General features: G+C 40.5%; 1 protein-coding gene across 1 annotated transcript; it reads left to right on the forward strand.

The window, feature by feature from the left end:
• Positions 1-111: 111 nt before the first annotated feature.
• On the forward strand, positions 112-25,863 carry LOC137094886 (serine/threonine-protein phosphatase 2A 65 kDa regulatory subunit A alpha isoform-like). Its single transcript, XM_067460817.1, has 15 exons — positions 112-279; positions 5,757-5,847; positions 6,379-6,479; positions 8,238-8,470; positions 8,595-8,742; positions 8,858-9,013; positions 9,980-10,094; positions 10,919-10,989; positions 11,455-11,589; positions 13,393-13,566; positions 15,095-15,155; positions 18,975-19,129; positions 21,844-21,986; positions 22,154-22,245; positions 24,477-25,863. The coding sequence occupies exons 1-15, from the start codon at positions 127-129 to the stop codon at positions 24,491-24,493; spliced, it is 1,845 nt and encodes a 614-aa protein (XP_067316918.1). The 5' UTR covers positions 112-126; the 3' UTR covers positions 24,494-25,863.

Raw genomic sequence — 25,863 nt, forward strand, 5'->3', positions numbered from 1 at the left:
ATGAGTGGCATGTGGAGAATTGATTGATCTGCAGGCCTCTCAAACGGGAGCCATGAAGAGGCGGGGTTTGAACAACAGTAACCAATAGGGTTGAGGAACAGGCGAGAGTGGCATCCTTATCCACCAATGACTTTAGACCCGCCCCTGCAAGGCGTCTGTGGGAACCCCGCGTCCCCGTCAGAACAGAAGCCGGGAGCTAAGATGGCGGCCGCCGACGGAGATGATTCGCTTTACCCTATTGCCGTGTTGATCGACGAGCTGCGGAATGAGGACGTCCAGGTAAGGCCCGTTTTTGTGGGAGCGCAGCTAGGACGGAGGGAAAGGAACTGAGTGTTGGTTTAGGCAGCCGGGGAATGCGAAGCGAAGGCCCCGGCACGGTAACCAATCAGGAGCTCCCTTTTATAAGGAAACCCGGATGAGAGCAATCAGAAACGGAGCCCGATTGGCAGGAAGGGTCTTCATTTAAGAAAAGACAAGAGGAGGGTGTTGGCTAATGAAAGGGTCTGTACAATCCATTGACCTCTCCCTTCGGGATGAGAGCCGCCACGTGATTGGCCGTGCGGGTGATATTTCTGATACGGGGCTCAAACCCAAGAGGGGAGTGAATGGGCGAGGCTTGGCCTATTTATTTAATGCAGAGAAGCTTCCTGTCCATCCAGAGGAGGGGGGGTTAGGCTTTTTCTATTTGATGCCAGCCCCAGTTCATTCAGAATTACACCCTGGGAAAGACATTGCTGTATTATTATTTTTCAATGGAGGTGGGCCAGTTAGGAGATCTACTTGTATGGGAAGGCTGTCAATAGGGAAGCCATGTTGGATGTAGCCTGGTGATGTCCAGGATGGAGGTGTGTGGCATTTCTTCTCCCCTTTTTTTGAAATACCTTTCTCAGGGTGCAGCTACACTGTAGAATTAATGCAGTTTCACCCCACTTTAGCTGCCATGGCATAATGCTATGGAATCATGGGAGGCACCAGCCCTTTCTGGCAGTGAAAGCTCAAGGCTTTGTAAAATTGCAATTCCTTTTCAAAAATTGTTTTATTTGTTTTTTCCCACTCCCACCCTCCCCTCCTTGTGTATGCAATGTATACCTCAAACTACAGAAGTTACATTTGAAATATTAGTCTCAGTCTTAATTTTTTTTACTCCACATCTTAGCACATTTTCTAAGGAGCCCCCAATGACGCAGTGGGTTAAACCCCTGTGCCGGCAGGACTGAAGACCAACAGGTCACAGGTTCAAATCAGGGGAGAGCGCTGATGAGCTCCCTCTATCAGCTCCAGCTCCTCATGTGGAGACATGAGAGAAGCCTCCCACAAGGATGTTAAAACATCACAACATCTGGACAAAATCCTTGCAGATGATGATGAAGAAGAAGAACTTTATTTTTCTACCCCGCCTCCATCTCCCCGAAGGGACTTGGGGCGGCTTACATGGGGCCCAAGCCCAAGGCAGAATACAATTAAAAACAAAGCAAAAACAATTAAGACAGCATAAAACAACGTAAAACAACATAACAATAACAGCACACTAATTTTGGAGTGGGTGGGGAGGAAAGACCTCTACATGAACTAGTTAAAGGATAAGTGGTTTAGTAAGGTTGATAACAATGTATAATGGCATAGGAAATATCATGGAAACAGAATAAATTAACAGGATTAGTTAATATAGTATAGGACATCAGATTGAATGACAATTCAAGTCATGTCTAATTCTCTCACACAAGAAGCGACCTACAGTTTCTCAAGTCGCTCCTGACAGGACCAAAAAAAAAGCACATTTTCTAAATAATTCCTAACTGGTTCCAACATCCTCTTAGTTATTGTGACCTTTTCAATTTTTTCTATACTATTCCATTTGCAATTTGTTATTTATCTTTCCAACCCCTCACTAAAACAATTTGTGCACACGCTATTAATTTGTCAACCAATTTTTCCTTTTGTATATTCTTTATCTGTGCATGTACTACTTTTCTATTAACCATTATTATTTGTAAATTTAGCATTCTATTGATTTCTCCTTCAATCATTTTCCAGTATTCTTGCACTTAATCACATTCCCATATCATAAGATTAAACACCCCTCTTTGTTCACAACCATGCCAACACCTATCTTTTATCCATGGTACGAAGCGTGAAAGTTGTGCAGAAGTTCTGTACCATTTTTGTAATATTTTCCTTCTTGCTTTGCTTAATACACTTCACTTCACTTTATTTCTTAATTAGTTGCTCTCCACCAAGGTGCTCCGAGCGACTTACAATCTAAAATAGCATAATAATAATTCACAGATGATCTGCTGGGGATGCTTTCTGAAAGGAAATAGACCATTCTTTTTTGGAAAAATAAAGCCACTGAAAATGTGTGGCCCAATTTCTAGAATCTCACATAGATGAAATGAGGATAATAAAATTCCTTGTTATCATAAATAGCCCAGGAAAGATTGAAGCAAGCACTACTAAGACTGTAAATGGGAATTTAACTGTGTACAGCAAAAGAGCAGAAACCCTCTTTTAGATTTATTAGGAAATTAATATGTGCCTGATATGCCTCACACAGTGATCATGAGACAGAGTTGCCTGTTCTATCTTAGCAATCCTAATTTTTTTTAAAAAAATGTAATGGTAGATTTCTGAGCCTCTCACACAGAATTTGTGCCTTCAGCAAAATAGCAAAATTGGGAGTGGAATCTGAAGATGATCTTGATTTCCAGCAGGGTAAGAGTCATGACATTGTTGTAGTACAACTTTCCTAGACAACTATTTCTTGCCAAAGGAAACCCTATGAGATTCATGGGACAACATAAGTTGACAGTAAATTTGAAAGAATACAATGAAACAGTCTTTAAGGGCATGCCTATGTAAAGCATATTGTTTTAGTTTAGAGCTAGGCAACTGTAACAGGAGCTCTGTTTTTATTTTCCCCCTCTACGTCTTTGAAGATTGCATTGCACCACCCTGTCAAAACTGGAAGTAAAATCATATTATTTTGATGAATTTTGGTTGACATTTTTGGGCAGATGTTTGGTCCAGCAGAAAATTGGGCTGTATAAGGGCTTGGGGAGCACCAAGGGCTACCAAAAGGGCTTTGGGGGCATATGCACCCAATTGACTGCACTTGTGTCATCTGATGTAATGGAGCCCCCGGTGGCGCAGTGGGTTAAATCCTTGTGCCAGCAGGACAGAAATCCAAAAGTTTGGAGGTTTGAATCCAGGAAGAGCATGGATGAGCTCTCTCTGTCATCACCAGCTCCCCATGTATGGACATGAGAGAAGCCTCCCACAAGGATTGTAAAGCATCAGAACATCTGGGCATCCCCTGGGCAATGTCCTTGCAGACGACCAATTCTCTCACACCAGAAGCGACTTGCAGTTTCTCAAGTTGCTCCTGACATGAATAATAATCTGATGTAGTCAATCTTGGAAATTCAGAATAAGGCAGACTGGAAAATGGTCATGCTTATTGAGGGATCCTGATAGTGCCTGTGCAGCTTTTCTTTCTGGTTGCACTTGCTATTCCAGCCCTATCTGCTGGGAAGTGTTGTATGCTGTAGATACCATGTGGGCTCTCTCAGTTGTAAAGATAGATAAATATACACCTCATGTTTATGGAGAGATTGCTTTCCATTATTTGTTTTTTTTTTTTTGTCTTCAGACCATTTCTGATTTATGGGGACTCCAAGGTGCACCTATCAGGGGTTTACTTGGCAAGTTATTTGGCTTTTTTGAGGTTAAGGGAAGGTTACTTGCTCAAGGTCACCCAGAGGGTTTCCTTGTCCAAATGGGGATTTGTCTATTGTTCAAACATCTGCGCTACACGGGCCCTGTCTTTGGCATCTGTCATGATAAACATGGCCATCAGCTTGGTGAACCCTGAACGTCAGCGTAGGCATACTGTTGCTTTCTCATTGGCCTGAATATCTCTTTCTGCTATAATAAACTCAGAGCACTAGTATTAGATGTTTGTATTGTTAACTATAATTTTATCCTACCAGAAGTAGCACAATCCAGAGCTGTGTGTCACTGATCCTTCCCAGTCAAAACCTGTCAAATTGACAATATATTGAGGATAGGGAGGGACTGAGACCAGTTTAGCAGGTCAACCAAGTATCATAACATGGAATTTTATGTGCCTGAACTGTGTTGGGACCCAGTTATGTAGTGGTTACAAAGGCAGGACAGGGGTCTATTCCTTCTAGCCTTCTGTGTTTGAAATTTGAAGTTGTTAAAATCTTCACTTTAAACATTTGGGCTGAAAGCTTAAATGGCTCATAATTGGTTGTTTGTTCTTTTCCTTTGGCAACTAAAGGTTTGTCACTTGATAACTATTCCATTTTGCCCTCTCAGTTTGTGAAAGATGAATCAGTGCATAAAGTAAGTCAGAATGGAAAATGGCCATGTAGATGATCCTAATAGTGATAATCTAAAAATACCAGTTTTCTAAACTCTGATTATGATTGGGCTTAGTGTTTCAAAAGTGAGAAAAGCTTACTTTGTTTCCTCCTCTGTTTGACTTCTGGAACTTGCCCACACATACCATGATATCCAATCCTAGTGAGAATCTTTCAAAGACTTTTAATACTTTTACTTCATATCTTTTCTGTTTTCCATTCTTTGATCAGCTAGGCTGTTTTATAGAGAATTCAAAACCAGGCAATTTTAAAAAAAGTATTCAATGTATTGTCGAAGGCCAATTTCTTATGTGTCATAATAATATAATAATAAAGCTTTATATCCCACCACCATCTCCCCGAAGGAACTCAGGGCGGTTCACAAAAGCACTCCAAGGTGCCACACACAAAAATACACAATACATAAGCATAAAGAAACAGTAACAACATACATTTACACAACGGTTACACATAAAACATCACACACAAGATTTAAAATGCACGAACAAGACAGCATTTTGTAAATGTTTCTTTGAGATCATATCATAATGTATATTTCAGACCTTTGGACAACAACTTTTACTGGCTTTTCACTCCATGATGTATACTTGAACATTTATTTATTTATTTACTTCATTTATATACTGCTTTTCTCAGCCCTTAGGCAACTCAAAGCGGTTAACAACAACAGTTTCAATACACACATTACAAAATCATTGGAACATTTAAAAGCAATAGCAAAACAACAATTAAACATCAATATGACAAATCATTCATGTCTCATCAATAGAATCAGAATCCAGTCTCATCATCCGTTATTCCATGTTCCTATAATCAATTACACTGCCTAATTGAATGCCTGTTCGAACAGCCAGGTCTTCACTTTCCTCCAAAATGCCAGTAAGGACGGAGCCGATCTGATATCTGAAGGAAGGGCGTTTCCACAGCCGAGGGGCCACCACTGAGAAGGCCCTGTCTCTCGTCCCCACCAGGCGTGCTTGTGATTAATTTATCTGTGTGGACCTTGTCTTGTGTGTAATTTATTTCTATGTACTCTGACTTTCTTTGAGGGGTGAGGCTGAATGGGAAAATAGAACATGATATAAATCTCTCACCATATGGTATCCCCCTCTCTGTGTTTGGAGTTCAATTCCATGAGCCAGTAACAGCATGATGATAATAGAAACAGAAATTCAGGACATCTGTGAGAAGCCCAAGTTACAGAAGGCTGATTTCCCAGATTAGCAGGGTAATAGCTAAGGCAATTCGAGACTCAGTATCAAGATGTTGGGTTTGTGCAAGGTTAGTTAATTTCCTCGAGTGGTTCATTATTTTGAATCTCTTCCTTGGATTTCTCTCTTTTGACTACAGCTTCGTCTGAACAGCATCAAGAAGCTCTCCACCATTGCATTGGCCCTGGGCGTTGAGAGGACACGCAGTGAGCTCTTGCCTTTTCTCACAGGTAATGAAAGCCTTTCTATTGGTGTCCAGTCTTAAGCAATCAGAGCCAATTCTGAAAGCCAAAACACTTGTGTGCTTCAATTTCCGCTTTGGACAATGCCCCAGTTTGTGTTCCAAGGCCTCCTTAGAAGTTTCTCTTTGTAGATTGCAATATGCATGCTGTGTGGCATTTCACAATTCTTCAGGCAGACTACTACGTTGTTCTTTCTTTTATGCTTATTGGTACAGCCCTGACCAAAGGAAAAGTGTAAGGCTTTCATCCAGGCTGGGAGCTTGTAGCTGAAGGTTGTTTTCAATGCTGAAGTTTCTACTTGACGAAATAATAACACCCTCTCTGCCTTTAAATATGGTTTCTAAACCAATATCATATATGGCAAAGAATTATGATAATTAATATTAAAAACAAATTATCACCCTGTTTTCACTACCTGGGTTTCCGCTATATTGTGATAGTTTTAATCATTGCAAGCTTATTTGTCTTTGCTTGCTTCAACTGTTTTTTTTTTCCATTGTTTTTTTCCTTCTCCTACAGATACTATTTACGATGAAGATGAGGTGCTACTGGCCCTCGCGGAGCAGCTGGGAACTTTCACGGCTCTGGTTGGGGGCCCTGAATATGTCCACTGTCTATTGGTAAGTTGCCCAGGGGGGGGGGGGGGCACATTTTCAGCAGATGAAAGAAATGGAAGTAAAAAGTGTTAAGAATTTGAGAGTGCTTCTGTTCCTTCATTCCACTGGTTGCAAATTAGTTTCTGGGCAAAGTACAAGATATTGGTTTTGACCTTTAAAGCCCTACATGGTTTGGGTTCAGGTTACCATACAATCTGCCCTGCACACTGAGGTCCTTTGATGGACAGTTTACTCCATCTTGCCAGAACCTGATTGGTGACCATTACTCAGAGGACCCTTGCTTCGGCCGCCCCACGAATGTGGAATGACCTGCTAGAAGAGCTCTGACAACCAAATGAGCTGTTTGAATTTAAAATCTATCTAAATAATAATAATAATAATCCTTTATTTCTAGACCACCCTTTCTCCCCGAAGGGCAGTTTAAACACACAAAAAGGCAAGCATTCAATGGCTTAGTAGAGTACAAACGTAGCCACATAATACACAGTAAAGCAGCAGTAATAACAGTGAGCTAACAACAAAGAATCAAGCATTGTGATGAAAAAGAAAAGAAAACAATCCAATAAGACACAGCTAACTAAAACATAAGTAAACATTACAACAAATATCCTAAAAGCAATTTAAAATACAGTTACATTAAAAATGGCTGACACGCATGTTCATTTGAAATGTAAGGTGGCAGGCATAAAAACAAGTGGGACTAGCCAGCATTACAAGTAGTTAAAGTCGCTTAGTCCTCTTCCTCTCCATGTGCTAAAGTGCATAAGTGTGTTTTTAGAAGTTTCTTAAAGGAGAGGGGGTGGAGGCCATGCTTACTTCTTTAGGGAGGGATTTCCAGAGATGGGGAGCAATCACGGAGAAGACCCCTCCCCCATTCTCACCAAACCACCTATTTCTTCCAGTAGGCCTTCCTAGGCAGTTTTTAAACATGAATTTCAAACATGTGCCCATTGCTTAATCTACCTTTTGTATATATTAATATGTATTTTATAGAAATATATTTTAATATGTATCTTTTATAGAAAAAAATAATTTGTGATATTTCTACAATGTTTATATGTTTTAATTATTCTGTAATGTGCCTTGAGCCACCAGGAGATGCGGGCAAGAAAGAAAGAAAATTATTATTATTATTATTATTATTATTGACAATTGATAATTTTGAGGGGATTATAGTGTTAAGCCCTCACAGATGACAAACATTTTCTTAGATAAATCATTTTCTAGGGTCAGCTTGGTTTTCTAAAGAAGATTGCTAAGTGGGAAAGAAAATTCTTATTTCAGTTCTGGAAACTGTAATTTACACACACACACACACACATACATACACATCAAAGCTCTATTGTACATCACATGAAAATGTCTGGCAAAATATTTATCTGCAATTTATTTGCATGAAGGAATATAGGGTGTGTTTCTAATATGTGGCTAAGAATTGGAATTCTTACGCAGGTAACCCATATTCTGTTTCCTGCATGTTGAGTCTCCACTTATCTTACTAGAAATGGAAAGTTTTGTTAATCTCATATGCTCCAAAAGCATAACAACAATTTTAAACAGTGGCTGAAAATCTCTTTCTTCCTGGCTGCTTTGAATAGATTGTTTGTCCTATCAAAATGTCAATTTATTTTCTTGATTTCTTTTCCTTTAAAAAAAAACTATAGTATATTTTTGTTTTATTACTATTTCTTATGGATAGTGATAAATTATAACCTGCAGAAATGCATCCTGTCTATAATGCGTCCTCCGATCTTATTGCAGCCCCCACTTGAGAGCCTGGCGACAGTTGAAGAGACGGTGGTGCGAGACAAGGCAGTGGAGTCCCTGCGAGCCATCTCCCATGAGCACTCTCCCTCTGACCTTGAGGCCCATTTTGTACCCCTGGTAAAGCGCCTGGCAGGAGGTGACTGGTTCACCTCTCGCACCTCTGCTTGTGGCCTCTTCAGCGTCTGTTATCCACGAGTCTCCAGTTCGGTGAAAGCAGAACTCCGACAGTAAGTGTGCAAAAATGGTTGGGTTATATCTGCTGAGTTGTGAATGACACAGAGTAAGAGAGAGTGATTGTGTGGCCCCATAAATCATAAATGGCAACTATTGCTGCTCCTTCCTCTTCTGCAGGTATTTCCGGAACCTGTGTTCAGATGATACTCCAATGGTGAGACGGGCAGCAGCCTCCAAGCTGGGCGAATTTGCCAAAGTCTTGGAGTTGGAACATGTCAAGAGTGAGATCATCCCCATGTTCTCTAACTTGGCCTCTGATGAGCAGGTTGGTATGCTGGCATGTCAAGTTCTGGAAGAGAATGGGAGCGAGTTGTGGCAGAGATATGCATAGTACTCTGAAAAGAAACTTTACTTTAACCCATTTTGTATCTCTCATATAGGACTCTGTGCGTTTATTGGCCGTGGAAGCCTGTGTTAATATTGCTCAGCTCCTGCCCCAAGAGGACCTGGAGTCCTTGGTCATGCCAACACTACGACAAGCGGCAGAAGACAAATCTTGGCGGGTTCGTTACATGGTGGCTGATAAGTTCACAGAGGTTAGTATGAATCCCTTCTGCAAGTCAGCAATATATTGTGGTGGAGAGATTCGGGTGACACACTTTTTATACCCTCTTCTGTTCTTGTTGATACACATAATAATTTCAGAGTATACAAACTCCACTCAGTACTCTCTTTTTTTTCCTGATTATACCTCCTCGTAGTTGTCCATGAAGGGTTTCGGACTCATTTTCATTGAGGGCCACAGCAAAGGGCTGTTGAATCCATGAACAGAGTATCTGTGGGTTCAGAGGGCCAACTATATTGGTCAGTTCTCTTTAGTTTTTACCCAGTGTGGGTCCCCAGATGTTATTGAAGGACATCACTTTTGATTATCTGCCATGTGGACTAGGGATGATGAGAACTACAACCCAACAGTACTTGTGGTTCTGAGGTCAGGGAAAGATGAAAGGACATTTTAACACCAGACATCATATCCATGAGCCTTTTGGAACCCCAGTCTCCCCATCAAAACAGAACCAACTGCAGTCTTCCAGATGTTACTGTGCCACAACTCCCATAGTTTCTAGCCATTATATTTAATGATGAGGAATACAAGAGTTGTAGTCCAGCATCTGGAGGGCCTCATAAAATGGCATCAAGGGCTAGATTTGGCCTACGGACTTTGTATTAGACACATGTATTGTTGATTGTTGCTCTTGTTTGTTATTACTTTCCTGCCTTTTTCCCTGTTAGGGACTCAGCGAGACTTACAGCACTTATAAAGGAAGCATAATTAAAACTTCCACCACATGAAAGTTGAAAAACAGTTAAACCATCAAAAATTAAAATATTTAAAACATAAGCCATTAAAAAATAAATCAAAGCCCAGCACATTATTCAAAGCCTGCTCCTCATAACCACCACTTTCTCTGGTGAATGTTATAATTGCTTCTATCAGAGTTCTGGCAACCCTATTGGGAGCTTCTATGTGGTGAAGTTGGGTGTGATTTCATTCCTTACAGCTCCAGAAAGCTGTTGGACCAGAAATCACTAAGACTGACTTGGTGCCGGCCTTCCAGAACCTCATGAAAGACTGTGAAGCTGAAGTGAGGGCTGCTGCCTCCCACAAAGTCAAAGGTCAGTTGTACTTACTTGACCCGTAGTGTTTTTGGAATAATGTGTGGAAGACCTTGAACAGCAATGGAATCAGTATAAGAGAAGCAGAATAAAGTTGGTATAGTGATGGCCCTTGAAAGTGATAGGAGTCAGAAAGGATAACTGGTGCTATAGCTCTGATCTCCATGATTTGAAATGTTTCCAACTGGGGGTAGATTTAGTACAAATTACTTACCCGTATTTACTTGAGTTTAATGCACCATCAAATCTAATGCACACCTTTGCTTTCAAAACCCTGAAACCAAAAAAGTTTGCTGCCAAATGTAATGCACACTGGCAAAAATAAATGCCGTATATACTTGAGTATAAGCCGACCCGAATAAGCTGAGGCACTTAATTTTAAAACAAAAAAATTGAGAAAACTATTGGCTCTAGTATAAGCTGAGGGTGGGAAATGAAGGAACTACTGGTAGATTTCAAAATAAAAATAGATGACAATAACATTACATTAATTGAGGCGTCAGTAGATTAGATGTTTTTGAATATTTATATAAAATTGTAATTTAACATAAGACTGTATCAACCTTGATGATCATGAGAGAGATTAGGAAAGATAGTCTTTTATAACTGCCATTATTTTGCTTTGCGTATACACGTGAGTATAAGCCGACATGAATATAAGCCAAATCACCTAATTTTGCCACAAAAAAACTGGGAGTTAGCATAAAAAGTTAGGGCACCAGGGAAGAGAAATGTAATATTTCTCTGATCTTTGTTATCCAGGTAAACAACAGCCTCATCCTTGTATCTTATTACTATGGTAACCATTTTTTTCCATTTCTTAGAGTTCTGTGAGAACCTCTCTCCCGATTGTCGTGAAAATGTCATCATGACCCAGATCTTGCCCTGCATCAAGGTATGTGTCAGGACATCTTCCGTTGAGCTCGAGCTAGAATTTTTTTAACCATTACTTTTGCTCTTCAGTTAATCAGGTCAGGAATAGACTTTCAATAAGAATTGCAGGCTGAAGAAGGAAAGAAAGCAGGAGGACTCTATAAAGAAAGAACAGCAAGCAGTTGTTTATTATGCATGGCCAGGGCAATTCCTTACTTCTGATTTTGATCAAAGCCTTGGTAGTTCCCAAGATGTGCATTCATATTGGCTGTTTCGCAGCATGCATGTATCTGGGAAGTTTTAAGAAATGAGAGTGTAGGTATTTGTGGTGTGGCACCAGAACATTGAATATATATATCTTCATTAGTTGGTTATCACATAAGCAGAATAAAGGTGGCCTCTTCAGCAGGGGGCAAGAACAGGAAGTGCTACCTAAATGTTTCTCTCCAGCATGTGTTGTCTAAAAATTCTCCCCTTTTCCTTCTAGGAACTAGTATCAGATGCAAACCAACATGTCAAATCCGCCTTGGCCTCTGTGATCATGGGGCTCTCTCCCATTTTGGGCAAGGACAACACAATTGAACACCTCCTGCCTCTCTTCCTGGCTCAGCTCAAAGATGAGGTGAGTGCTTCCCCCTGGCCTATACTTCCCATTCTTTCTGGAGTACTCAAAACATCTCTCTCTAGTTCCCAGGGCTCACACAAGGGAACATTTGCCTGCTCTCCTATCTTATGTGCATTACTACATGTCTGATTAGCTTCCTTGCCATGAACCACTTTGTATGATGCTAAGGAAACAGTCTCATAGAATTAACCAAAGCATAGAAGTAGCTATAGAAACATACAGGAAAATATAAACTAAATTTGAAATATTCAAAGAAACCTTGTAGCACCTTAGAGCATAAGCTTTCATAAGATTACTGTATAGACTGATATATAAGTTGATGGCAGATTTTGAGATCAAAATTACAGATTTTAATATGACTCATGCCATTTCCCCATCCAAACATTCATAAAGACCAAAAGCAGCACCACGATGGAGAGATTCTTTTGGGCTCTCCTGAAATGTTTGCCACTCTACTCAGAGAAAGGGATGCTTGTTGTTGTTTTTTAAAAGATGGTACGCTACTCAAATCAATCTGAATAAATCAACCCAGGTTTTTTGGTTTGATTTTCTGACTATAATATCTAGACTCGCACACTAGTACATAAGGTATTCTATGATAGGTTAAATATGGAATATGTGCAATCGACATTTGGAATGGCCCCAGTCTACGAGTTTGGATAATGTGATTTTAGTGTTTTTATTAGGTGGTTTTAATGTTTATGTCTTCATGTCAAATTATTGCTCTATCTTATATTTAATTATCTTACTGATTTTAATGCTCAGTTATATGCTTTGTTTATATCTGTGACTTAGTTTATATGTATGTGAGACATTGAATTTTGCCTTTATTTGTTGTAAAATGCTTTGTACTGTGTTTCTTTTCTCATTCTCTAAGATATTACAAGATTTCTTCACGTACTGATAGTTCAAACTTAATGGCTATGTCTTTAAATTTGAAGCGTGTAATTTTCTTTGTGAGGACAGATCCATAGTTGTCCTTGATAATATTATAATGTAATACAATATAATACTACTAATAATATGGTATTATAATTATATATTTTATATTAAATGTAATATTACTAATAATATTACAGTATAATGTTATAGTACAATGTAATATATAATATTAATATTGTGCTATGGTAATAATATAATATATTGTATTTACTTTTTACTTGTAAGCTGCTCTGAGTCCCCTTCAGGGTGAGAAGGGCGGCATATAAATGTCAAAAATAAAACAAATAATAAAATAGAGTAGTTTCTCTAGAGGGGCTTCATTGGTGAGTGGCAGAGCACATGTTTTGTATAAGATCCCAAGTTCAATCCTGCACTTAAATGCTTTCGAAGCAGGGTGGAAAAGGGCCTTAGGAAAACTCACAGTACTGAACTAGATGACCAAGTATTTGGTAGGTAGTAGAAACTTGGTTTTTTAGAAGTTTAGAGGGCAGGCCTGGGCAAACTTTGCCCCCCCCCCCCCAGGTGTTTTGGACTTTCAACTCCTACAATTCCTAACAGTTGGTAGGAATTGTGGAAGTCCCAAACACCCTGAGGGCCAAAGTTTACCCATGCCTGTGAGAGGGTGATTGTTAGTTACTCCTTCCTATTTCTGAATGAAAGACCTATATCTTTCAAGAATGCATCTCACACATCAACAGGTTGCAAGTCCAATTCACATAAGGTGGAAGAAGGCACAGCGGTTCTCTATTAGCCTTCCAACTAAGGAAGCTCAAAAAGAGGGAGCAGGTGTTAGAAACTGCCACTGGGAGTAAAGATAAGATCTCCCTTGTGTGATGTAACCCATTTCTCTTTCTATAGTGTCCTGAAGTCCGACTCAACATCATCTCCAACCTGGACTGTGTGAATGAGGTGATTGGTATCCGGCAGTTGTCTCAGTCCCTGCTCCCAGCCATTGTGGAATTGGCAGAGGACGCCAAGTGGCGTGTGCGATTGGCCATCATTGAGTACATGCCCTTGTTGGCTGGGCAACTGGTAAGTGCTGCATGAGCTCTTTAGAAATGAATGAAAAGTACTTGTGTGTCTGGAGGAAAATAATGACCTTAAGATTCTTGTGTCAGCTGACCTGTTTGTTCCCCCTCAAACAGTCTGAAGATTATTGCCAATGAAACTGGAAGTATTGACAATTCAACCAAAGTCTGTTCCCTTTCCACATCCTTTTTGTTTGGCCTACCGATTGAGAGTGGGGTTTTTCTTGTCCTTTTATAATTGATTTTTTAATATTTGTTTTGAAACATTAAAGACATAATACAACACTTATGTCACATCATCTATGTGCCTGGTGGTGCAATGGTTTAAACCAGGGTTCCTCAGCATTTTTAAACAGAGGGCCAGGTCACAGTCCCTCCAAATGTTGGAGGACCGGATTATAATTTGAAAAAATTATGAATGAATTGCTATGCACACTGCACATATCTTATTTGTAGTTCAAAAAACAGTTAAAAGCAATACAATAATTAAAATGAAGAACAATTTTAAGAAATATAAACTTATTAGTATTTCAATGGGAAATGTGGGCCTGCTTTTGGCTGAGATAGGATTGTTGTTGTTGTTGTGTACTTTCAGACTTTCAGCGAGGGCCGGGTAAATGACCTTGGAGGGCCGTATCCGGCCCCCGGGCCATAGTTTGAGGACCCCTGGTTTAAACCCTTTTGCCGGTAGGACTAAAAACTGACAGGTCGGAGGTTCCAATCCAGGGAGAGCTCGGGTGAGCTCCCTCTGTCTGCTCCAGCTCCCCATGTGGGAACATGAGAGAAGCCTCCCACAAGGATGGTAAAACATTAAAACATCCGGGTATCCCCTGGGTAATGCCCTTGCAGACAGCCAATTCTCTTACACCAGAAGCGACTTGCAGTTTCTCAAGTCACTCCTGACACGAAAAATAAAAAAAATGATCTATTCCCAAATCTATATTAACCTCCACCCTTCCTTTCCTTCACATAGTTAAAAAATGGTAATGGTTTTCCCCTGACATTAAGTCCAGTCGTGTCCGACTCAGGTGTGCTGCTCATCTCCATTTCTGTATATTTATGTTTTGATGTGGGTACCATGAGGTGCCACTTTGTTAGCCGTCCTGAGTCTCTACAGAGGTTGAGAAAGGATGGGATGTAAAAGCCCCAAATAAATAAATAAAATAAGCTGAAGAGCCAGCGTTTTCTGTAGACACCTCCACGGTCATGTGGTCAGCATGACTGCATGGAGCGCCGTTCCTTCACATGGTGTTATAAAAATACAGCTCTGTCCTTAAATTGCTTCTGCTTATTCTAATTTCAACAATTTCATATAATTATTATAATATGTTTTCTACTTGTTCATCTCCAAAATTTCTTGGACATTCAGTGGTTTAAATTCACTATTGCTTTTACACATGACCCTAAAAAATAGTTTACTGATTGTTGTAACACCATCACATCTCCTAAAATTATGGCTTTGGTTTTAAAAATCCTGTAATTTAACAAGCTTGCAAGTTAATTTGAACTCACCACCAATTTTCCATTTTTAGGGTGTGGAATTCTTTGATGAGAAGCTGAACTCTCTTTGCATGGCGTGGCTTGTGGATCATGGTAAGACCTAACACTGTAACCAAGACGTTCCTACATTCTCTCTTGCTTTTCCCCTCCTCCTTTAGCAGTGTTGCCCTATGCTACAAGATGTTGAAATATAGAATATAGGTACTTTTCTCATCAGGAGCGTTGTATCAGACTTGATCAATCAGCAAGTTATCAACTTAGAGAAGCTATCACTAAAGTTTCAGCTGATTTGCTGGCTGCCTCCATACCTGTACAGATAAGATCCTGCTTCAGTTTTCAAGGTGTAATTAACTTCAACTTGGATTCCTGGGGCTCCTTCCACATAGCTGTATGAAATCCACATTGAACTAGATTGTATGGTAGTATGGACTCAGATAATCCAGTTCAAAGCAGATATTGTGGATTATCTGCCTTGATGGAACCCTTGGTGGTACAATGGGTTTAAACCCTTATGCCAGCAGGACTGAAGGCCAACAGGTCAGAGATTTGAATCCGAGAAGATCACTGATGAGCTCCCTCTGTCAACTCCAGCTCCCCATGTGGGGACATGAGAAAAGCCTCCCACAAGAATGGTAAAACATCAGAACATCTGGATGTCCCCAGATGCAACATCCTTGCAGACAGCCAATTCTCTCACACCAGAAGTGACTTGCAGTTTCTCAAGTTACTCCTGACACAGAAAAAAAAAATCTGCCTTACTATTCTGTGTTATATGGTTGGGGAAGGGCCCTGGGATTATTGTAGTGTGTTGTTTTGATGTTGCCCTTGTAAATTAATTGGGAGATTACAATTCAGAAATGTACTGTGAAATAATAAATTAGTGATGTTAGGTTGAATTGTGATTATCGTAAGCACTGGCTTTGTTGTTCACCTCCAGCCCAGATTCAAAAGGTTTATCTTCCAAGTTTTAAACAAGTTACTTTGGCATATAAAGATCCTGAAATCATATTCAGAGGGGTTTCTCTGGGTGCTTATACAGGACAAGGATTGTTTTTCAGAAGTGGGACCCCTTTTTGTGGCATTCCCTTTTTTAGAGAAATGTGCTCTCACTTTCTGATTTTGTGTAGGAGGTAAACATTTTAATTTTATTTTTCCAGGTCTCTTCGTTTACACAGCCAAACCACACCAAAAAAATCTTGGTATCTTGTTTTTTAGATACAGTTATCATTTGCGAGCAGATGGCGTCTGGTAGATGCCATGTGTTCTGTATCTCAAAAATTAGAGCTGATAGGGGAAACTCTTGCCATTTTTGAAATCAGCAGGACAAATATATCCAGAAGCAGGGCTAATATTTGAGGCACCATAATGTTTGTTAGCCAGTGTTATAGGTCTGCAGTCTGTTTGTCTATTAGTGCATTTTTATTGTTACATATACCTGTGTTATCTACCAGATAACTTTGTCGTTGAGTAGCATATGAACACTGTTAATAATAAAATGAATTATGATGATGATAATAAATTGTGTAGGACCTGAAGCATCCCTTCTTTAGGTTAATTGAAGGCTTCATTTTACTAGTTCAGTGCACTTCCTGTGAGTAAGAAGTTGGAGAGCACATGCTGAAGTAGTTCTTTAGATTTTAGTCCACGTCTCTAAAATGGCAAATGCTCTAGAACTGAACAAGTAATCCACAATATTGAAAGTGCACTTTGAAACTAATGGGATCCATTGTGTTCTTTTTCCACTTACAGCAGGGTAGTGACTAATGCAGCTTTTAATGGAGAAATAGAGATGTTGGTTTGCTTTTTGCCATTTAATGGGGAGAGGGGAAGAGACCTTTTTCAGCCACAGAAGCAATTAAATTAAAGTCTAATGCCAGGATAATGGTGAAAAAGTAATTTAGTTTGTTTCCATGGCTTTTTCTACATTGGTATTCAAGGAATATTTGTAATTCTAGTATTTTATAGAATTTATAGAATTCTTAAATTATAACCAAAACCTTAAATATTTGCAACCTGGTATAAAATAAGGGGTGCAACTTAATATTACCCCTTATTTTAAGCCTTTCTTTTTTATTTTATGCTTTCCTCCTGCAGTCACTCACTATAATAATGATTTAAGAATGGAAATATGCTATTTATCGAGTAAGATTTGCCATTATTGATCAGTAGGGGTTTTAATTTGTGAATCTCTTGCTTTATAAAATTGAAGAAATATATTTTTCTTACACTCTCAAACTACCATAGACCATGCTCCCCATTCTCCTGGCAGAGTTGCAAACCACTATTAAGTGCTTTGTTAAATCTTTTGCAAATTGCCTGTGGGATCATATCGGTGTCTGTACTTAGGGCCCTTCCACAGTCATATAACCCAGACTATCAAGGCAGAGAATCCCACAATAGCTGCTTTCAACTGGGTGATCTGTGTCCACACTGCCATATATTTCAGTTCAAAGCAGATAATGTGGGATTTTATTCAGCTGTGTGGAAGGTGCCTTAGAATATACATCTATTTAATTGCCATCTTCTTTAATTATTATTGTGAAGGGGTGCAGGTGACTTGTATAAAGTAAATGGATACAACCCCAAGGCAGTCCACACATAACTTGTGCCCGATTCAGTTTTCCCCACGGCCTCAGTTTAAGCATGTACGATTTTTGCTATTGAAAAGAGAAGGGCTATAGTGATAATTGTAGCCAATGGTGACGTAATTCATAGAAGTTCAGACTATGTGTGAAACTTGTGTATTGTAAGTCGCAGCGGTGGCCAGGGGAGCTTTCACACAATTAAAACTTGTGCGCCAGCTGCACCCGTACCTTGGGAGGTCAGACTTGGCCACGGTGGTCCATACTCTCGTTACATCTAGGATAGACTACTGCAATGCACTTTATGAGGGATTGCCTTTGAAGACTGCTCGGAAGCTTCAAATAGTCCAACAAGAGGCAGCCAGATTAATGACTGGGGTGGCATACAGGGAGCATACAACTCCCATGTTATGCCAGCTCCACTGGCTGCCAGTTTGCTACAGGCCCAATTCAAAGTGCTGGCTTTGGCCTATAAAGCCCTAAATGGCCCCAGCCCAAATTACCTGTCCGAACGCATCTCTCCCTATGAACCATTGCGGAGATTGAGATCCTCTGGGGAGGCCCTATTTTCCGTCCCGCCATTGTCACAGGCACGATTGGTGGGGACGAGAGACAAGGCCTTCTCGGTGATTACTCCCCGGCTATGGAACTCCCTGGTGAGATCAGGTCAGCCCCCTCTCTCCTGTCCTTTAGAAGGATGGTAAAAACTTGGCTGTGGGACCAAGCTTTCAGGACAGGGCAATAAAGCAGCAATAAGAAAGATTACCAGTCCAATTAGATTTGACGTGGATGACTAGGATGGTTTTAAATGGTGTATTTTAATATTTTGATAATTGTTTTTAATGTTTATATATGTAAATAAGAATTTGTGTCCCGGCATTGAATGTTTGCCATATATATGCTGTGCTCCTTCGAGTCCCCTTTGGGGTGAGAAGGGTGGAATATAAATGTTTTAAATAAATAACACATTTCTCTCTGATATAAAGGACTTTATTGTACCCTCATTCATGCAAGTTTTACATAAAATGGGAGGTTCTTCCCTGTGTATGGGATAGATTTCCTTCCGTGTTTTAAGGTGGATTTCTCATAGCACGTATAGCAGGATTGCAGGATTTTTCTTTGATACTCTCAGACCCCATCTGCTACTTAGCTTTACTTTAAATATAAAGCAACTGCTGTTTTGATAAACAACAAGAACAAGCCCTCTTTGTTCTGGCAAAAATGCTGGAACGTCCCCTTGAGATATTCCCTGTGAAACAAAGAATGGATTCAATTACTCCTTATCTTAACCCACATCCTTGGCTCATGTTGCTCTTCTCCTGCTCCCTAGTCTATGCCATCCGAGAGGCAGCTACTAGCAACCTCAAGAAGCTAGTGGAGAAGTTTGGCAAAGACTGGGCCCATGCCACAATCATCCCAAAGGTCCTGGCTATGTCTAATGACCCCAACTACTTACACCGCATGACCACGCTCTTCTGTATCAACGTAAGTTGGGTCAGGGTTTGGAATAGAAGAAACATCTGGAGTAAATGTTGAGCAAGAGGGCCAGGGGATATTCTTGATTATTTATACAGTAATTGCCAGGTTTCTACTAAGAAAAGACTACCTCTTGCTGTTGGAACAAATTTTAAAAACAGGCCGCATAAGTATATTTTTAGTTTCAACTCAAAACATTCATAGAAGCATATTTCTTAGGTTTAGAAAATTATGTATGAAATGCATTTCCAATTTCCTGAAGATATAATTAGTTATCCAGTAGGTTGCTGTGGGTTTTCCAGGCTGTATGGCCATGCGCCAGAAGCATTCTCTCCTGACGTTTTGCCGACATCTATGGCAGGCATCCTCAAAGATTAAGACCCCTCAACCTCTGAGGATGCCTGCCATAGATGTGGGCAAAGTGTCAGGAGAGAATGCTTCTGGAACATGGCCATACAGCCAGGGAAAACTCACAGCAACCCAGTGATTCTGGTCACGAAAGCCTTTGACAACACATTGTTATCCAGTATCTAATAAGGAAGATTATTCTATATACTTGGGTATGTTGAGGAATTTTAGCAAAGACACCATTCCAAAAAATCTGGGTTGACTTCTCCATGGGTCAATGTGAGTGCTGTACTTTTCTCATAAAAGGAACCACCACCTTCTCTGAATAGAGTGGCAAAAGGCAAGAGCTTTGTCTGACTCAAGAGAACCTTAAAAAGCATCTATGCCTTCTGCTCTCCCCTCATCTGCATCTGGTCTTTTTGAATCCCTGGGCATGGAATGAGCAGAGGTTTGTAGGGGTGTCTGGTCTCTTGAGGTGTCCTGGCCGCTTTCCCCTCTCCATGGAATGACCCTCGATTTAGCCACAAGTCAAATTGAAATCTATAATTTTGTTCCCCCAAACTTGCCCTCGAACTATACATGGAATTGGCTTATACACAAGCAATCAAATGGATCTGGCATTCAAAATTACCATAACTCAACTGCATTTTTAACTGCACTTTTGTAGACTTGTGAAGTTTAAATATATTTTTCTTAAAATACAAATTCTATGCATTGGAAATTATTTTGTGTCAGGAGACAAATTTAGGACTAGAAATCAAAGACAGCAATGAAGAGAAGGAATACGAACAATTGAAAAAGCACGTACAACCTCCTCTAATATTTTTCTGCATTCCTCACCTGTCAGTAGAATCTTGTTCAGAATGCAGCATTAATCCTTCCTTGATCCTTAGCTGAAGTTCCCTGGATAGGATCATGAGGGATGTTATGCAGGTTTAAGTCTTGGATGTATCTTTTAAAACAGTATCCAGTACTCATTTACAACAGTAGATCTCTGAACCATAGCAGACCAGTCATTTTTCACCCACAAGTTTGGGGCTGCACCTTTATGTTCTGTCACTTCCAAGCAGGATCAAGGCTGTAATCTTGATTTTTAGACTTGAGTGTGTTAGGGAAAACTACTCTAAAATAAAGCAGAGCATCCAAAAACAAACAGGATACAAAAATTGAGCATCAGTTCTTTAGTGAGCAGAGTGTGAAGTGCTGCGTGATGTGGCTGTAAAGAATTCAGATCTTAGGAGGCAAGCATGCAGAGTCCAATCTTAAAAAATCACAAAAGGTTTCTTTACAATAATAAGAAATAACTGCATTTCTTCATAATCAAGAACTGGGTCTGACCTACTCTAACACCCATCTCTTCTAAGGTTTAAAAAAAGGAAAAACACCAATCACTACATCTCTCTGACACACAGAGAGAGCGAGAGATCTCAAAGTGCACAGCACATACTCTCCATACTAAAGTGTAAGAAGGCAGAAGTCAGATTCAAAAAGGCCCGCAGTAGAAAAATATCTTTTTTTAAGCAACCAATCAGAATGAGAGTAGAAACACAGAGAGAACAAAGTAAATAGATTCCCAACTGTCATACAGGAGACATGGGGGAAGGGAATTCCCTCAGACTATTCTAAACTAACCAACCTGTTACTCATTGAGGACTTGAGACTTGGGCAGTGTGGGGTTGGATTCCAACAATCTGCACCACTCAATGTATATATCAGCTGTTCTACAATAGAATAAGTTATTTAGGAGACATTAAGATGGCCATCTTTCAAGGTGTTCCAATTGAAGTTGAATTGTTGTTTGTGTTTTGGGACTAGATGTCCAGTGTTCAAGGCAGTAGAATCTATGATGTGGCCCACTAGTTGCTTTTCTGTAAAGTTTTTCCAAGATTAGCCTTGAGAAGATTAATTCTATTGTTGAAGGCTTTCATGTCCGGAATCATTGAGTTTTTTGGGCTGTATGGCCATGTTCCAGAAGCACTCTCTCCTGATGTTTTGCCCACATCTATGCAGGCATCCTCAGAGATTGTGATACAACCTTTGAGGATGCATGCCATAGATGTAGGTGAAACGTCAGAAGAGAATGCTTCTAGAACATAGCCATACAGCTCGGAAAACTCAAAGCAACCCAAAGATGAATTCTGTTTTTTATTCTAATCTATTGAGTACAAGCTAGCAAGAGAGCCAGAAGGAAGCCTAAAAGTCAAGGACAATGTAAGATTTGGATCTAGATATGTACGGAACCATGATCCAGGTCCCCAATTCCCTTTAAATATACATAAAGCCAAGTTTTTAAACTGTATGTTTTTTTCAAATACATCACAACTGTGCACTTGGTTCACTCCTGATACGATAAATAAATAAATCCCTTCCCTTAGGTGCTGTCAGAGGTGTGCGGGCAGGAGATCACCACAAAGCACATGCTTCCTACCGTCTTGCGGATGGCAGGTGACGCAGTAGCAAATGTCCGCTTCAATGTGGCCAAATCCCTTCAGAAAATTGGACCAATCCTGGACAACAGGTACTGGGTATCACCGAGGATAACTCTTTTGTGAAGCTCCTGAATTTCTCTTGTTTAAAGAGTTTGGGAGGTGGAAATGGAGACAAAGAAGCAAAAACGCCCATGAGACCTTGGATACTGATTCTTTCCTCTCTTGGCATAATCTCACACTATTCTTAAACCCACAGCACCCTTCAGAATGAAGTTAAGCCAGTCCTGGAAAAACTAACACAGGATGCGGATGTGGATGTCAAATATTTTGCCCAGGAGGCACTGACCGGTAAGTTTGGAACACTTCTTCCTTTCCTCCGTTCGGGTAGCCTTGACCTCTTTTATAACAAATGTGTGTCAGTTCCAGATCCTACTTCTAACCAGGAATACGACTGCAGATGATGAGAGTAAATGCTTTCCACCCAAGTTCTTGCCTTTTAATGGCTGTTTCTAAAAAGCCTATATGCCTACTCTTTCTGTCATTGTGTATGCAGATTAGTGACCTCTTGCTTTAATAGCTTCAGTTTATGGATTTAGTGTCACAGAGGAGTGCTGGCGTATTAATGGTGCTAGACCCAAGGGCATTTATATAAAAGGCAACCTGTACAGGATACTCAACCTTCAAAAATACTTGCATTCAAAGAACAGGTGTTCGGGGATGTTTCTTTGTTTTGTCCCTTTGGATCAGACCAAAGTCTATAGATAGCATTCTGCCCCAACATGATTAGCCAAGTGCTCGAGAAAGCCCATAAACAGGAACATATGTTCTGCTTTTGTTACCAAATCATACAGCTCTGATTTGCACTAGAACTGATAAATATCCATCTTGACTTTATCAGGTTTTTTTTTTCATTTATTTAATATTTAATGTGTATCCTGCCTTTCTCTTAACATGGGATCCATGACTAGTAACCACCAATAGCCTTAACCACAATAAATTAGTCTAATCCTCTTTCAACACATACCTAGGTAGAAAATTCTGTCCTTTTTAACCTGTTTTTGGGAGAAGGAGATATGTTATCCACTCATCATTAGATGCTGCTAGTTTTTAATATTGTATAAAGCAGTGTTTCTCAACCTTCCTAATGCCGCAACCCCTGAGTACAGTTCCTCATATTGTGGTAACCCCCAACCATAAAATTATTTTCATTCATAACTGTAATTTTTCTGCTGTTATGAATTGTAATGTAAATATCTGATATGCAGGATGTATTTTCTATTCACTGGACCAAATTTGACACAAACACCCAATATGCTCAAATTTGAATACTAGTGGGGTTGTAGGGATTGATTTTGTCCTTTGGGAGTTGTAGTCGCTGAGATGTATAGTTAGCCTACAATCAAAGAGCATTCTGAACTCCACCAACGATGGATTTGAACCAAACTTGGCACACAGAACTCCCATGATCAACAGAAAAAACTGGAAGGGTTTGGTGGGCATTGACCTTGAGTTTTGGAGATTTAATTCACCTACATCCAGAAAGCACTGTGGACTCAAACAATGATAGATCTGGACCAAACTTGGCACAAATGCTCAATATGACCAAATGTAAACACTGGTATAATTTGGGGAAAACAGACTTGACATTTGGGATTTATAGTTCACCTACAATTAAAAAGAGCATTCTGAACCCCACTAATGATAGAATTGGGTCTTACTTCCCACACAGAACCCCCATGCCATGAAGGAATTTGCTGGTGCGAATCTCCCTCCAGCCTCACACGCTCTCCCTTGCCTGAACATACGCACCACATTGCCATGCACCGAATGTGCCTGTTCTCCCCTCCCCACTTGAAGTCTCAGAAACAGCCCTCCCCTTCGCTAAGAGGCCGGCTAGTCATAGCAGATGAAGGCTTTTGGTGGGAGGACTCACTGTCTGTTTCTAAAAAGGAAGGGAAGGACAGACAGAGATTTTCAGCCTTCTCTGCCAAAGGGGTTCCTAAGATCATCAGAAATACGTTTTCTGATAGTTTTTGGCGACCCCTCCCCCAGGGGTCCCGACTCCCAGATTGAGAAACAGGTATAAAGGGAGATAACTTTTCCCACTCTTTTTCCTTGCAATTCGTTCCTGTAATCATTTTCTTTTCTGTTTGCCTAAAAAGACCTCGGTATTATTAAGTCTCCTTCGTAGCACTTAGCGTGGCACAGGACATGCACATCACTCAATTACTTAGGACTCTGTAACCATTTTCCTTTGTTGAAGACGTGCATGTTTGCGATGACATGAAGGTATTGGGGCTGAATGGCCTCTCCTGCATCATTCCCATTTGTGAGCTATCAATTCATACTGAAGTCATCAACAACCCAATAGCAAACTGTGCCCCCTCCCAACCTTGTTTGTCTTTGCACTCAAAGCTTCCTTGTTTTCTATTCAGCCAGAAGAGCAGTCACTCTTGGCCCATGAGTCCTTGTCCTCTACTACTCGCAGTGAAGGAACCATTTAATTGGAGGCAAAAACTGACGATGCAAAAATATTTCTTAGTTTTGTAACCTATTCACTTTCTATTTTATTCATACAGTGTTGGCGTTGGCTTGAACGTTAGGACCTGGCTCTGTTGTCTCTTCAGCTTGGACGCCATTGGACCCATCCTGTCCCCCTTTCCCAGCATGTGTATGACACCCGCAAATCCCCCCCCCCCCCCGATCCATGTGGTGGAGACAGTGCTATTGGCCAGTAGCTGATCTCCCTCTCCTATTCTTAGCTCTGTGTTTTCAAACCTTCTTGGGCAGCTGTGAGAGTCTTCCTTTTCCATCTTAGAAAAGTTTAATTTTTGTTCCATCACCAGGAGGCAGCAAACAGCAGTCCCCCCGTTCTGTGTCTTGATGCAAGCTTAGCAAGAGAAGCAGAACAGCCCCTTCGAGCCCCACTTGGCATGAATCTGAGCTTTGCAAGAGGCAAAACCTGCCGCTTAGGCCAACCTGTAACTTTATTGGCCAGGGTTTGCATGAGAATGTCCCTAAAGCTGTATATAGCTGCGAATGCAGTATCAATCTGGCCCTTTTCGTGCTCATCTGGCAGCCCGATGGGTCCTTTAGTTCTCCCATCATAAAGAGTTAGAAGTCCCCAATTTTTCCATTCAATTCTTAACACCAGTTTGATCAGAATGAAGATTAGAAATGAGCTGGGAGGCAGAAAAGATCCCTTGATTTGCCAAAATCCTCTCTTGCTGAGAGTGATGAAATAAATCAGCTTTCCCACCTGCAGTAGAGAGGGTTGGTCAGACCTTCTTTTACAATCTACCTGATCAAATTGGGAAATAACATCCCTTGCATGTCTAATGTTGTGAGCTTCTCTTTGCTGGTAGGAGGTAGGCATTAGAAATGGCACCTGTGATTGAAAGAGTTCATGAGTTGTGATTTGCAGGCAGAGGTTTTGAAGCTGACAAGTATTGTGTTGCCTCAGGCCTTAGTATTTACTACCTCTGGACTAAGGTGAGTCGGGGACTTACCAGTGTGTTTTCTAACTATCCAGGCTTGGTCTTTCCTAAATATGAAGCCATGGGGATGCTATATGAGAAAGGATTCCTAATTAATAGACATGCAAGGGAGGGATGATCAGGTAGCGTTCTCTGGTGAATCTTGGAAGCTCTGCCAACTGGGGTTCTCAGTTTTTATCATGTGACATTGAGAAATTGAAAAAAAGACAACTTTTTCCTCCCCTGTCCTCCAACATTCCCCAATTATCTCTTGAACCCTTCCACTCCCCAGATTCCTGCTGCTGCCTCTATGGTTCTTGCACTGGACAGGTGAAACAAGTGTGTGTTCTAACCACGCACCCCCTAACAGCAAAACACACACACACCCTCCCTCTGTTAGTGGCATGTTACTTTACAATTGTTGAATTTTTTTGGTGTATACTTGTTTTATTTTTTCCTCTCTTATGATTAATAAAATGCTCGAACGTTA

The sequence above is a fragment of the Anolis sagrei genome, chromosome X, assembly GCF_037176765.1.
Source record: "Anolis sagrei isolate rAnoSag1 chromosome X, rAnoSag1.mat, whole genome shotgun sequence".
Taxonomy (NCBI): Eukaryota; Metazoa; Chordata; class Lepidosauria; order Squamata; family Dactyloidae; genus Anolis; species Anolis sagrei.

What these genes read in the sequence shown, in the direction of transcription:
- LOC137094886 (XM_067460817.1), top strand. Translation starts at nt 127, where the DNA reads ATGACTTTAGACCCGCCCCTGCAAGGCGTCTGTGGGAACCCCGCGTCC. An exon ending in AATATGTCCACTGTCTATTG is followed by an intron (nt 6,480 to 8,237) that starts GTAAGTTGCCCA and finishes ATCTTATTGCAG; the next exon opens with CCCCCACTTGAGAGCCTGGC. An exon ending in AGATCTTGCCCTGCATCAAG is followed by an intron (nt 10,990 to 11,454) that starts GTATGTGTCAGG and finishes TTTTCCTTCTAG; the next exon opens with GAACTAGTATCAGATGCAAA.